Raw genomic sequence first — 13,138 nt, forward strand, 5'->3', positions numbered from 1 at the left:
GTAAAAGGAAACTGTTCAGCTTTGGCTCATCAGATTTGTGAAGAAAAGTGCGCATTTATTTGTGAATACTGCTAAATGAACAGATGAAAAAACACACATTTTCCATTTTATGTTATAATAGTTTTAACAGAACAGGAAAATTTCCACTGTAATACTTTTTTTAGTACGGAACTCAGATGCCGGCGTTTCAGTTGCCCACACACTTAGTAATACCATTCCAGATTGTCACAATAAAATATGTAGAATATTTTAGATTTGTTCCGTTTGTCTCAAATTTTTATTTTTATTTTTTATTCAAGCTAGAAGACACATACTATAGGGAAAGGTCTATAAGCATTTTCAGACTTTTTAAGGTCCAGAACTTAAAATATTGATCTTTGAAGACAAAAAAAAATCTATTTCTTGTTTTATGTGTTTTTTCCTGGATATTTCTGTCTGCTGAATGGAAACAGTAAGACATAAAAGAAATATGATTTCGTACACTTAATGCTCAAGAAGGTAGCTTCAATTTCAGCTCTAAAGTAGGGCTTTAGTGTCTCCATGTCCAGAGATATTGCAAAATGTTTGATTGGATATCATTCCAGACAGAAATTGCCTCTGGATGTCTGTGTCAGCTGGCCATACTAAAAACTTAAAGGGTGAGGCTTGCTCTTATCACCAACAGGAAGAGCGCTGCTGATCTTGGTGCAAGTCTGAACACAGAACCTGACTTGAGTCCTGCTGCAAGTGAGAGAACTCAGACTGTCCCAGGATATAGTGCTCTTACTGCCTACTGTAGATTATTGCATAGAATATCACAATATACATCAGAATATTATATACTCTGTCGACAATGAAGTCCAACTGTATCAATGTTAACTGAATTTAACTGAAACTCACAGCTGGTTTGTGAATCACAAGATTTCCCCTGTGACAGACAAAGTCTCAGGCAGCATTCTGGTTTGAATGGACTTGCTCTCTTTGGGCTGCTGTTTTATACTAAAGTTTAGTTTCCTAAATTGGACAAGGTGAAAGCAGTCACATGGTCAATTCCTCACCCAGGCTTTGATCGAGAGACCATGTCAAAGAAAATGAGTGAAGTTCTTGACTTTATAACACCTTTTAAATCTAGTAATCACTTCTAAAGATTGGTTGTGAAAATACCCTCATGTACTCTGTCACTTTTTGAGATACTCCACTCCTTTGCCATTGAGCCTCATCTATATCAGCTGCACTGGATCAGCAGGGGACTGTCCATCCCGGGCTGCCCTGATCCTACTATCCGGTACTCAGAGTACACTGATGACATCATGGGCATGGCTGGGGGAGAGCAGGATTTCAGGGCTCTGTGAAAAACCCTATAAGACTTTCAACAGTTGTCATCAACTGCTCATGGCCCAGCCTTGTGTCCTGCTGAATCAAGCTGGAGACCTTAAACTCACCCTGGTCCTCTTTCTACTGGACACCTGTGGGGTTGACCTGTCCCCACTGCCTCCTCAGTCTGCTAGAGGAGTGGGGCTGTCTGTGTGTGGAGATGAGGAGCTGCCCTGTCGGTCCTGGACTCTACTGTTTCTAATTCACTCTCATGAGAGACCTGGAGCCAGACCTGACAAGCAATGGGCACAATACAGGGCCCTGGAGAGGATGACCAGGGTCCCAGCACTGCGATTCAGCAATGTTCACCACTGAGCCACTGTGTTATCTGCCTGAACCAACAATATCCATACTCCTCAAATGGAAGACAGAACTGGGCCATTTTTGATTCTTCACCAACAGGCTGCTCTGAGCCAGAGTCATCTAGCTACACCACCTGCAGATATCCATGTCAGATTTTATCTGCACTGCCTCTCAGGTCTATAGTGCCTTCTCTCTAGCCTAGCCTGCTCATATCCCTGCTCTCACTGTCATAGAGTCTCATATCTTAGAGGAATGGTCTCTGGTCACAGCTGAGGAGAAAGCTCTGTACAGGCTGTGCACAGATCTCATCTGTCTGCACTCCCTCACACTCCCCAGAGAATTTGTATGGGGGTTCAGTAGGATACACATCCTTTCTGGGGAAGCCTGTACAGATCTCCCTCAGTAAAACAGCTGATGATCTGCATCCTACCTCTCATAGATTTCCATTTCAGCTGCATTTCTGCATCTCAGCTGCATTTTTTCAAATGCCCTCCAATCTACAAATCATCCTTTCTCTGTTAAAGAACTCAATCATTATTCTTACAAAAACTGCCAGGCCAACTGAGCTTAACAGCTACAGGCCAGCTGCTCTTACATCTCTCCCATGAAAAACTGGAGAGAATCTTAAAGCATTACATTACAAAAAAGTAACAAGACCTCATTGACCCCCTGTAGTTTGCATACAGAGAAAGGAGGGGGTGTCTCTCACCCTCTGCATTGTGAGTTAACAATTCTCCCATCTGGGAGACGCCTCTTTGTCCCCAAGTGTAATACTAATAGAAACAGGAAATCTTTCATATCTACTGCAGTATCTCTTTCAAACAATGTATCGTATCTCCTCCCTTATCGTACTGTAACACTGTTTCACTGACTTCTTTATTGGCAAACTTTTGCCTGTCATCGTGCTGTTATGTTGGGAGTGTGCTGTAAAAGTAATGTCTCCAATGGGACCATGAAGCTTAAATTTTATTATTGTCAGAGCTGGTGATCTGCTAGTGGAGAATCCTGTGCACTATCCCGGGTGCCAATTAGTTTGTGTCTGTTTTGGATCCATCTGTGTCTGATCTCTGTTCTAACTGTTCCGAGAGGGAGCTGGTCTTTCATTGCTATAGCACCTGCTCCTGTCTGACATCCTTGTTAATCCTCTTGATCCCCCTCTTCACTGACCGTAGTCTGGCCTTCAGTAGCCCTGCTGTTGTGTTCAGGGTGAGTTATGTCAACAAGAAGAGAATTCTGCTCAGTGCACTTTCTGCTGGGCTGCTGGGCTTAAGACCAGCATGAACACAATCTCAGGTGGAGGATCTGTAGAGGAGGTGAGTGTCTGAGGGGCTGATGAAGAGCAGAATCTAACTACAGTTCCTCTAGTAAAACTGTGAAAATACTTATGTTGGAAAAGGTCTGGTTTTGACACTGTTACATGTGAGTAGAGAGTCTTGCATTTGTGAAAACTGCAGTTTTGTATATTATGGGGATAAATGGCATTCATGTATTTTCATGATATTTTTGGTTGTTTTTTTTTTGGGGGGGGGTCTTCAGTATATATGGTTTGGGCTTGTATGCTGTTCACATTTTTATTGTCTTCTTATAGTTATAATTTTGGTTGTTTTTTGTTTTGTTCCATTGGTTTATTTTGTTCAAAAGGGTATGTTGCCTTAACATTTCTATAAAAAAATCTTTTTTTCCCTTTTCACTGTATCTCTGTGTGTCTCCCTGTTTTCCAATGTCTACCCTTCTGACAATTTCTTCTCATCTTTCTTTTTCCTCCTGCATACCCAAATTTGGAGCAGCTGTTGTCTTCATCATCCTCATCCATGGACACTCTGAGATGGATAATAACATGATGTAGTATATTACTGCTGAGCTGGGTGCTGTAGTGAAGACTTGGACAGAAAGATGTGGATGAGCTGTGCAGATGTTCAGCTGTGCTCCTGTCTTTTTGTCTGCAGGATGTCATGGTGTGAACTAACAGAGAGATGTTGTGAAGATCTGGCCTCTGTTGTTCAGTTTCAACACTCCAGTTTGAGAGAGCTGGATCTGAGTTTCAATATCCTGGGGGATTCAGGAGTGAAACTGTTGTCTGCAGCTCTGAGGGACCCTAACTGTAAATTAACAACACTGAAGTAAGTGAACTCGGGTGATTTCTTTGTTTTTTATTGTTTTATTTAGGTATGCTGAGACACAGAATATTGCCTTTTTCACATGCATCCACTGTGGAGGTGCCAACTTCCTTTTCTTATTTGCATCTTACTTTTAACTCTTGAGTATCCATTGTCATGGAAATATAACTATCAAGGAAGCCACAAGAGAGAGTTCTCACCTGAGTAAGGTCTTTATTTCAATATTGCAATATTGGGAGCCCTGCTGCCACTTCGCACAGTGCAACCAGAGACTCAATTTGTTACAAGCAGTACAGGGTTTTTATAAGACGTTGCGCTGTAAAAAAGCTCAGTGCTTTGTCCCTTCAAAAACTTCCCCTTTCCCTAAGACAAAACAGATTACATCATAGAGTGAGAGAAGAAGCACTAGATTTGTTATTCAAAGCTAATCAGTTACTTTCAGCTAATTCTAACGACCCAGACAGCATATATTGTTTTGGTACATTGACTTCTAAAGTAACCTAAACAGTGTACTTTGTTGACGCACTGTTTTCTAAAATTCTGCACGTACTGTAGCACAGCAATTACATCCTTGAAATATATTATCCAAAAGCACCAATATATTTTTTGCAAAGCTCTCTACATTTTAAGAATCAATTTACTTATTAGATTTCCACTTCACCATCCTCTATTTTCTGATATTATACATACTGCACATCTGAAAGGGTGTAGCTTTGGAAGAAAGTTCGGAATGCAAAATGTATCAATTTGTTAATCTCTTATCTTAGAGTCTCATTTTCTTCTTAGCTTTCCCCAGCATTTTCTCCTCTCTGTGTACTTTGGCTTTGCCTGTTTGACCACATCTTGAACTGATCCCTGTGCTTTGAACCCTCAATGTTAAACGACTCTCCTTCAGACTCTCCCTGGTGCTTTAATCAGTTCCTCCCAGCTCAACCCCTGCCTTTTCGATCGTGTCTCTAGTTTCACTTTCTCCTGCCTTCCCTGCTTGCTTCCAGCAGAGCCTGCGCCTGGATTCAGTCTCCAGGTTACTGCTTCCATCAGCTCAGTGCAGGAGATATCACACTGGGGCCCTGAGTTCAATTCCAGACCTGGGGTGCTACAGTATCTGTGTGGAGTTTGTATGGTTTTCCAGTTTTCTCCCACAGTCCACAAACGTGCCGGCAGGTTAATACACTTCTGGGAAAGCTGGGACTGGTGTGGGTGTGTACCCTTTAATAGACTGGCATCCTGTACAGGGTTCAATCCTGCCTTGTGTCCAGTGCTTCCTGGCACAGGCTCTGGGTAACTGTGACCCTGAATTGGATAATTGTTTATTGAGTGATGTTGATGTTTTTCTAATGCTACACTGCCTTCTTTGTCAATTAGCTGACAGTATAAACTTATCCCTGTAATGTCAGATAAAGTCAATTTTCAGGGCTAACTTTAATCTAGATTTATCTGGGAGGGAAGAAAATCCAGGTAAAACCTACACCACTCAGACACTCCCAGATCTACAGTCTTACTAATGTGCAGCTAACCTTAAAGCTTCAACTACCTGAGTGACAGCTCCCCAGCAAAATGGTGACGAGCTGTTCATCACACTTAAAACATTGTTTTACACCTAATATAATGTAAAGCATTATGAAAATAAATAAATGCCAAAGAAAATAATTTGTATTACAAAAGAAACTAAATAGAGGAATAGTTGTTTGGGTTGAGAGAAATAGCATGGGACCCTGACTTTAAACCACATAAAATAGACAAACGTTTTAGTAATCGTCATTGAGGGGAATAAGGAAGGTCTGGAACAAAACAGAAATCCTGGAAGTACCTTCATTCTTGCTATGTTCATCCTTCCCAAGAATGAGAGAGGCATCAATTTCCATCTATTCAAGTTTTGTTTAACCTGATTTTTTAGCACCTCTTAGTTACATTTTAATGATTTCTATGTTTCTGGGTATTACATTTGCCCTACATTTTATCTTATCCCAATCTTATCATAAATTAAATTTATTTTTTATCTCCAGGGATTTACAGTAGATTCTCCAATAACATTGCTTCAGAATTTTCTTTGTTTAATTCCTGTTCGGAAAAGTTGCTGTAGGCCTGTTTCTGTGCATTTGGTTGGTTTTACATTGCATGTAGCCAAACAATAAAACCATTATGAAAACCCAATTCCCTACAAGTTTCAAATACAAAAGGCTGTTTACTCTATCAAATGCTTTTTCTGGACTCAGAATTCTTTTTCCTTTCAGTTTTTGTGTTTAAAGATACAGTTTAGTCTAGCCTAATAAGACCTCCAGCCAAATAGTCAGTTTCTACCTGGAATGGTGTCCTCTCAAACATTTGATAATATCTCTGGAATTAAAAAAAGTAATTATATAGTAGAAGTATACAGTATACAGTAGAATCCTTAGATTTCTTATATGTCTTACTGTGTCCTCTAAACAGACATAAATATCCAGGAAAAAAGAAAAAAAACAACAACACGGAAATTAGTTAAGCTAATGGCCTTACAGTACCTTTTAAATCCAGTGATCACTGCTGGTGATTGGTTCTGAAAATACTCTTATATACTCCACTTTTGGAGATACTCCACTTCTTTGCCATTGAGCCTCTTCTATATCAGCTTGACTTGGTCAGCAAGAGTCTGTCAATCCCGGGCTGCCCTGATCCTACTATCCGGGACTCAGAGTACACTGATGACATCATGGTTATGGCTGGGGGAGAGCAAGACGTCAGGGCACTGTGAAAATCACTTGAGGACTTTCAACTGTTGTCATCATCTGCTCATGGCCCAGCCTTGTGTCCTGCTGAGTCGAGCAGGAGACCTCAAACTCGCCCTAGTCCTCTTTCTACTGGACGCCTGTGGGGTTGACCAGTCCCCACTACCTCATTTCCTCCTCAGTCTGCTGGAGGAGTGGTGCTGTCTGTGCGTTTGGAGAGAGGAGGAGACGCCCAGTCTGTCATGGTTTCTAATTCAGGGTCATGAGTGAGCCAGAGCCTATCCTAGCAAAAAATGGGCTCAACGCAAGAGCCTGGACTAGTTGTCAGTCCACCAGAGGGTCGACAGAGAAAACCAGTGTGAAATGGAGAGAACATACAAACTCCACACAGACAGCTCCCCAGGTCTTAAACTGAACCCAGGACTCCAGTACTGCGATACAGCCATGTTAACCACTGCTCCACTGTATGTTCCCTCTTAAACAACCCATCAGCCACATACTTGAATGGAGACAGAACTGGATCACTTCTAATTCTTCACCAGCAGACTGGTCTGAGCCAGTGTCACCCAGCTACACCACCTGCTGGACATGGACCTGGGCTACTGGCACTGTGTGGACTGGATGTGAGCTACTTTGGGACTGTATTCCCTGCAGTGTACAGGCAGATATTCATATCAGATTCTGTCTGCGCTACATCTCGGGGGATGCTGTTAATGTAGGGTCACCCCTCTGATGTGCCTCTTGCTGCCTCTTGAAAAGCAGAACAGTGTACCCAAATAATAAACCATATATAACTAAGGATGTGATAGACTGCATCAACCGTAAAAGACTCACTTTTAAAAACCAGGATCAAGTGCAACTGAAATTACTGCAATAAGAGCTTAAACTAAAACTCAGGAATGCAAGGTATCAACACAAGGAGACAATGGAGAGTGACTTTGAAACAATGAACTCCAGGAGGCTGTGGCAAACAATAAAAACATGAATTCTTCAAAGAAGAGCTTCCATACAATGGATGAGCTGGCTAAAGCAAATGATCTGACTGACTTATCTGAGGTTTGAGACACAGGACTTCTCTGTTGCAGGTGATAGTATATTAGATACTATAACAGCTGACAGTAGTGCTGGTAGGCTTGTAATAATTCCACAGATGACCACACAATGTTTCAAGCACATATGTGCGAAAAAGGCAACAGGCCCCGATAGCATCTCTGCCTCTCTTGTAAAAAATTGTGCGGAGGAATTATCACCAGCATGGTGCCCTGTCTTTCAGAAGTCTGCTGACTCTCACTCTGTTCCAGCACTGTGGAAAAAAGCAATAATCGTGCCAGTACCCAAAAAGCCCTGTCCCCCAAATAATAATGACTACAGGCCCGTAGCACTGACGTCTGTTGTTATGAAATGCTTTGAGAGGATTATGGTATCGATGCTGTGCTCAGAAGTGAGCATTGTACTGGATCCATATCAGTTTGCATATAAACAGCGGTGGGGCACCGATGATGCAATCAACAGCATTATGCATCTGGTTCTTAAACACCTAAAGGACCCCAATGCCTATGCTCGGATGCTGTTTGTGGACTTCAGCTCTGCATTTAATATGCTGCATCACCATCTATTGATAAGCAAGTTGAAGCAAATGTCCATTAACCATAACATTATAAGATGGTACCATTCGTTTTTAACAAATCGTACACAGTATGGCAGTAGGTCAATAAAACTCTTCCTTTCGGAGTCACGATCCACTAGCACAGGTGCCCCTCAGTTCTGTCTGAACTCTCCAGTTCTGTTCACACTGTTGTAACAGAAGAAATAAGGTTCTTGATCCCGAGATGAAGTAAAACAGATGAGTTTATTGCATGCAAGGAACAATAAAGCCGAAGTCTTGTTTCCCGCAAGAAACAACAAAACCGAAGTATTGTTCAACGTATTGTTACAAACTTTTGGGTTATATACAGTTTTCTTCTCCGTTTCTGACGTCACTCGGTCTGATGGTAAAGAGGGGGGTTCATGGTATTTGGCCAGTTTATGATGTTCTGGGCAAATGGTCAGTTTAACATTACACCCAGGGGGGTTCCTAGCTGGCATCTGCAATCCTTATCAGTTAACCCCCTTTCCTGCCATAAACCCCTGCTTGTGACTTGGAAGTCTAAACCCCCTACAGAAAAGATTAAATTCAAACCCCCGTCTTCACATCTTTCTTCAACACTTTATACAAATAATTGTGCAATCAGTAGTTAACTTCATCTTCAAATCCTCAGATGACACAGCTGTGCTTGGCTCAATGCACAGAGGAAGCAGCTCATCTGTATAGGTCAGAAATCCATAGGTTTGTGCAATGGTGTGACAACAATAACCTAATTCTGAATGTTAAAAAAACATAAGAAATAGTTCTTGTTCCCAGAGCAGTTGGTGATCACTCAGATGAAGTAATCCAAAATGAATTTATCACTCAGGTTGATTCATATAAGTACTTAGGTATACACATAGACAGTAACCTGTGCTGGACTAGTCATGTGGAGAGTGTTTGCTCCAAAACTCAGCAGCACTTATATTTCCTGCAAAGAGTTAGAGTGTTTGGGGTTCGACAGGAAGTAATGCTGCTCTTTTACCACGCTGTCATCGAGAGCATTATCAGATATGGTATAACGGTGTGGTTCGGTAATCTATCAGTTCATTTTAAATCGCAAATTACCCTCCTCATCCAAACAGCTTTGAAAGTCATTGGAGTGAAACAGCATCCCTCCCTGCAGATAATCTTTGAAAAATCCATAATCAAACAGGCTGGAAAAAATTATATCAGATCCTTCCCATATCCTCAATTCTGAATATGAACTTCTTCCTTCTGGCAAATGTTTTAGGGTTACCAAATGTAAGACAAAAATATACAAACATTCCTATAGTCTCGTACTTTAGAGGAATGGTCTCTGGCCACAGCTGAGGGGAAAGCTCTGTACAGGCTGTGCACTGATCTCATCTGTCGTATCTCCCCTGACAACGGGAAACTTGAGTGGGGATACAGCCTGCCTGGAAAAGCCTGTACAGATTTCTTTGTGACACAGCGGATAAAAATTAATATCACTACCACTGATCACCACTAGAGGGACCAAAATACCAGCAATTACAGCCCTCTAACTTTCACTACATGTATGCTCCACAACAAACACATTAACACCAAAATCAAACACAGAACAGCAGCAGCAACAACAAGTTAAATAACATATATCTTAGAAAATAAATCGGTGTGAGCCAGCGGTAGGGGTAGAGTTCAGTAATCTGACAGTTTGTGGGAAGAAACTGTCTCTGAATCTGGACATACTTGCCTTTATGCTCCTATAACACTTACCAGAGGGAAGGGGGAGAAAAGTGAGAAACCAGAATTACTGGTATCCTTAGCGATACTTCCAGCCTTCCGGAGAGCAAAACTGTTTCAAAATGTTCACATCTGCACACCAAGAGTTGACTATCATTAGACATACACTACCAGTCTAACCAGAGCGATCCATGCGATAGGTGGAGAATCTGTCAAGCTGAACGGCTGAGTCAGGTGTATTGGGGGTCAGCCAGGTCTCGGCGAGACAAAGAATACAACAGTCCCTCTAATGGCTTAACTCATCCATCTTGCTCTCCACGGACTGCACGTTGGCCAGGAGGACACTCAGGAGTGGGGTCCGGTAGCCGCGGCGCTTCATTCTCGCTTGAAGTCCTCCCCGCTCTGCGTCTGTCGCGTTCGCTTGCTCTGCTCTGAGTCAGGTGGAGGGGGTTCCCCAGGCAGAGGCACCCAAGATAGGAAATATCTGTGTTTAAATCAGTGATTCTTGATCCAGTGTCCACAAGCACTTGTCGGTCATAAATTATTGCTGAAAAGATACACTGGATACAAAAAGCCCACAATACCAAACAGATGAAAACATACAGACGAAAAGCAACACGTCTCCAGTCCCCAGCGCTATGTTGATTGATTATATCAGCCAGTGATGTAATGTATCTAATTGAGCCTGCCTATATTAAATGCTCACGTGACTGACTAAATCTGTTGTCATAGAACCGCGCCGAAAGTTCCAGAACTTTTCTCTCTCCCTAGAGAACAATTTATATTCGTCTCTCCACAAAGTGATATCGCTCACTCTTAAAATATTTAAAATAAGAATACCTCACCCACGTGTTGATTTCACACCGGCACTCTGTCTCCTTCGGAGAAATCAGACAGTAAGCCAGTGGACTCCGCACTCCCAAAAACAGCGCATTGTCCCACCTCACTAAAAAAGCTGACAACCCACAGTGGGGAGTCTTGTGCGCTACCACTGTTGTCAAGTAGTTTGTGTCTGTTTTAGATCCAGCAGAGTCTGTCGGTCCCTTCTGTAGCGCTGTGTGAATTTTAAAGTTTTAATATGTATTTTTTGTTGTTTTGGTACAGTTTGTGAATATAATGTTTATGTAAATATGTTTAGGTAAAATGCAAGTTATATTAAGATAAGATAACTTTATTGGCCATATACAATTTCTTTGTCTTTTCGCATACCCCAGCTTGCTCTCCATGAGACACACAGACAGGGAGAGAAGCTTGGGGTTAGAGCGCAGGGTCAGCCATCTATAGGGCACCCCTGGAGCAGCTGCGGTTAAGGGCCTTGCTCAGGGGCTAAACAGAGTAGGATTCGTCTGCCAGCCACGGGATACAAACTGGCAACCTGCCAGCCACAAAGCCACTGCACCGTCCTACAGTATATATTGTAATTCAACCGGGTTAAATAAACATGCCGTGTGCTCATTGAACTGGAGGGGGTCCGAGGCTACATGTCCTGAGAGAAACAAAAAGTAGAGAGCGAGTATTAGGACAGCACTGTGGAGAGATCCGGAGTATACAGATCGGCTATTGAGCTCGGAGGGGGTGAGTTTAATTTTAATTAACAACTGGAGGAAAAGAGGAGAGATTATCGTGAAAAGAGAGAAACAGAATGGACTGTATCGGGATTGGAAAAACGTCTGGAGACGATGTGCAAGGCATCCGCATTCATTCTCAAAGAAAACACTCGGGATCTGCGGAGCGCAGTGAAGAGGCACCAAGTTTCTCGATCGTCAAAGGCTGCGAGTGAACCTGATTTACAGATCAGAACAGTGGACACAGGATACACATTTTTCTCACCGGACCGTTTGTTTTATTGTACTCAGATCTCAAATCTATTTTACTGTTTTATCGTGGACAAACCTGTTTTTTTTTTACTGACTTTACTTTTACCATCCAATATTAAAACAAATTTTTTAAAAGTGTGTGAAATTACTAAATTTGGGGAATATACAGTATCATCTCGCCTCTTAACAAGCGCGCCAACGATGTTTTTGGTTTAAGAGACTCCGTACATTCCTTTATAGTGAATGTTGTTGTTTTTTTAGTTTCTCTAACGGTTATTCATATATGTTGTTGGTTTGAGAAATTTCACAATGCAACGTGGTCTGTATGCGTTTTTCAATTTTAAATTACAGAAAGTAAGGAGGATATTTGCTCATTGTATTATACTGGGAACACAAGCCTTGTGAAGTCATCTTGTGATCACTGGTAGAATTAAGGTTGAAATTCCTGAAAAGTCTAATATAGTCTCAAATTGATGGCTGTTTCCAGTGGAGGCACTGCCAAATTAAAAGTTTTGTTTTTTGTGCAATTGACTGAAGTGGGCCAAAACATCGATCACATTAAGAACCTAGGTCATCTCATGTATTATATACCATATGAATTTAATGTTACTGTATACCTCTGGTTATGGTTACACTTCTGTGCTGTGACACTAGCACACTTTCACTAATATAGCACCTGCTCCTGTCTGACTCCCATGTTGAGTCTCTTCTCTAACCTTAGTCTGGCCTTCAGCAGCCCTGCTGTTGTGTTCAGGGTGAGTTATGTCAATAAGAAGAGAATTGTACCCAGATCACTTTCTGCTGGGCCAGACCCAACTCCTCTTCTACAAGAGCAGGATAAACACAGTCTTAGGTGGAGGGTCTGTACAGGAGAAGAGTGTTTAAGAGGTTGGTGAAGAGCAGGACCTCACTAGAATTCCTCTAGTAAAACTGTAAAGATTCTTGTTTGAGGGTGTCGGTGTGTTTTGACCATGTTATATGTGAGAGTCTGTGTAGAGAGTCTTTCATGTGTAAAAAGTGTACCGTGTTGTATATTTGTGGGATGGGTGGGGTTTGTTTAATTCATGATCATTTTCTATTTCTTTTCTTTTTTAGGGTTTTTCATACAGTATATTGGGGTAGTGTGTATGCTAGTTATTTTTTCATATTATTATGATGTATTATTTTTATTTTTATTATTTTATGTGTTATAAAAACCCTGCTTTTTTCTTCAAATGGTTTATTGTCTCAGCATATCTACAAATAACAATAAAAAGTCTCCAGTTGACATACTCCAGTGTTGATAATTTACATTTGGGATTAATAAACTATTTGAAGAAAAACAACAACAACAACAACAACAATTATAAACCCAATGTTATAACTGTAAGAAGATGATGTCATAATAAAATATAATAATAAATGTAAAGCATTTTTTATTATGGTTAAAAGTCAAAGTCTTTCTTTCTGTTTCCCTTTTCATTGAAGCTCCATGTGTCTCCCTGTTTCCCACTGTCTCCCTTCCTGACAGTTTCTTCTCATCATTCTTCTTCC

The 13,138-nt window shown here is 41.4% G+C and overlaps 2 protein-coding genes across 25 annotated transcripts in view; one reads left to right on the top strand and one right to left on the bottom strand.

The window, feature by feature from the left end:
* The window catches only part of LOC148647083 (NACHT, LRR and PYD domains-containing protein 3-like), a 1,669,284-nt gene that overhangs the window by 1,549,468 nt on the left and 106,678 nt on the right, over positions 1-13,138 (bottom strand). The window lies entirely within an intron of this gene.
* The window catches only part of LOC148647098 (ribonuclease inhibitor-like), a 465,740-nt gene that overhangs the window by 313,295 nt on the left and 139,307 nt on the right, over positions 1-13,138 (top strand). For 6 of the 8 annotated variants that reach the window (XM_088609322.1, XM_088609317.1, XM_088609320.1 and 3 more), the window contains one exon: positions 3,603-3,776. The exons of the other annotated variants lie outside the window; for them this stretch is intronic. In XM_088609322.1, coding sequence (XP_088465448.1) covers positions 3,603-3,776 — 174 coding nt within the window. The remainder of the gene's footprint in view (positions 1-3,602; positions 3,777-13,138) is intronic. 8 annotated transcript variants of the gene reach the window in all.

This window comes from Lepisosteus platostomus, chromosome 16 (genome assembly GCF_059453375.1).
Source record: "Lepisosteus platostomus isolate fLepPlt1 chromosome 16, fLepPlt1.hap1, whole genome shotgun sequence".
NCBI classification, from domain to species: Eukaryota; Metazoa; Chordata; class Actinopteri; order Semionotiformes; family Lepisosteidae; genus Lepisosteus; species Lepisosteus platostomus.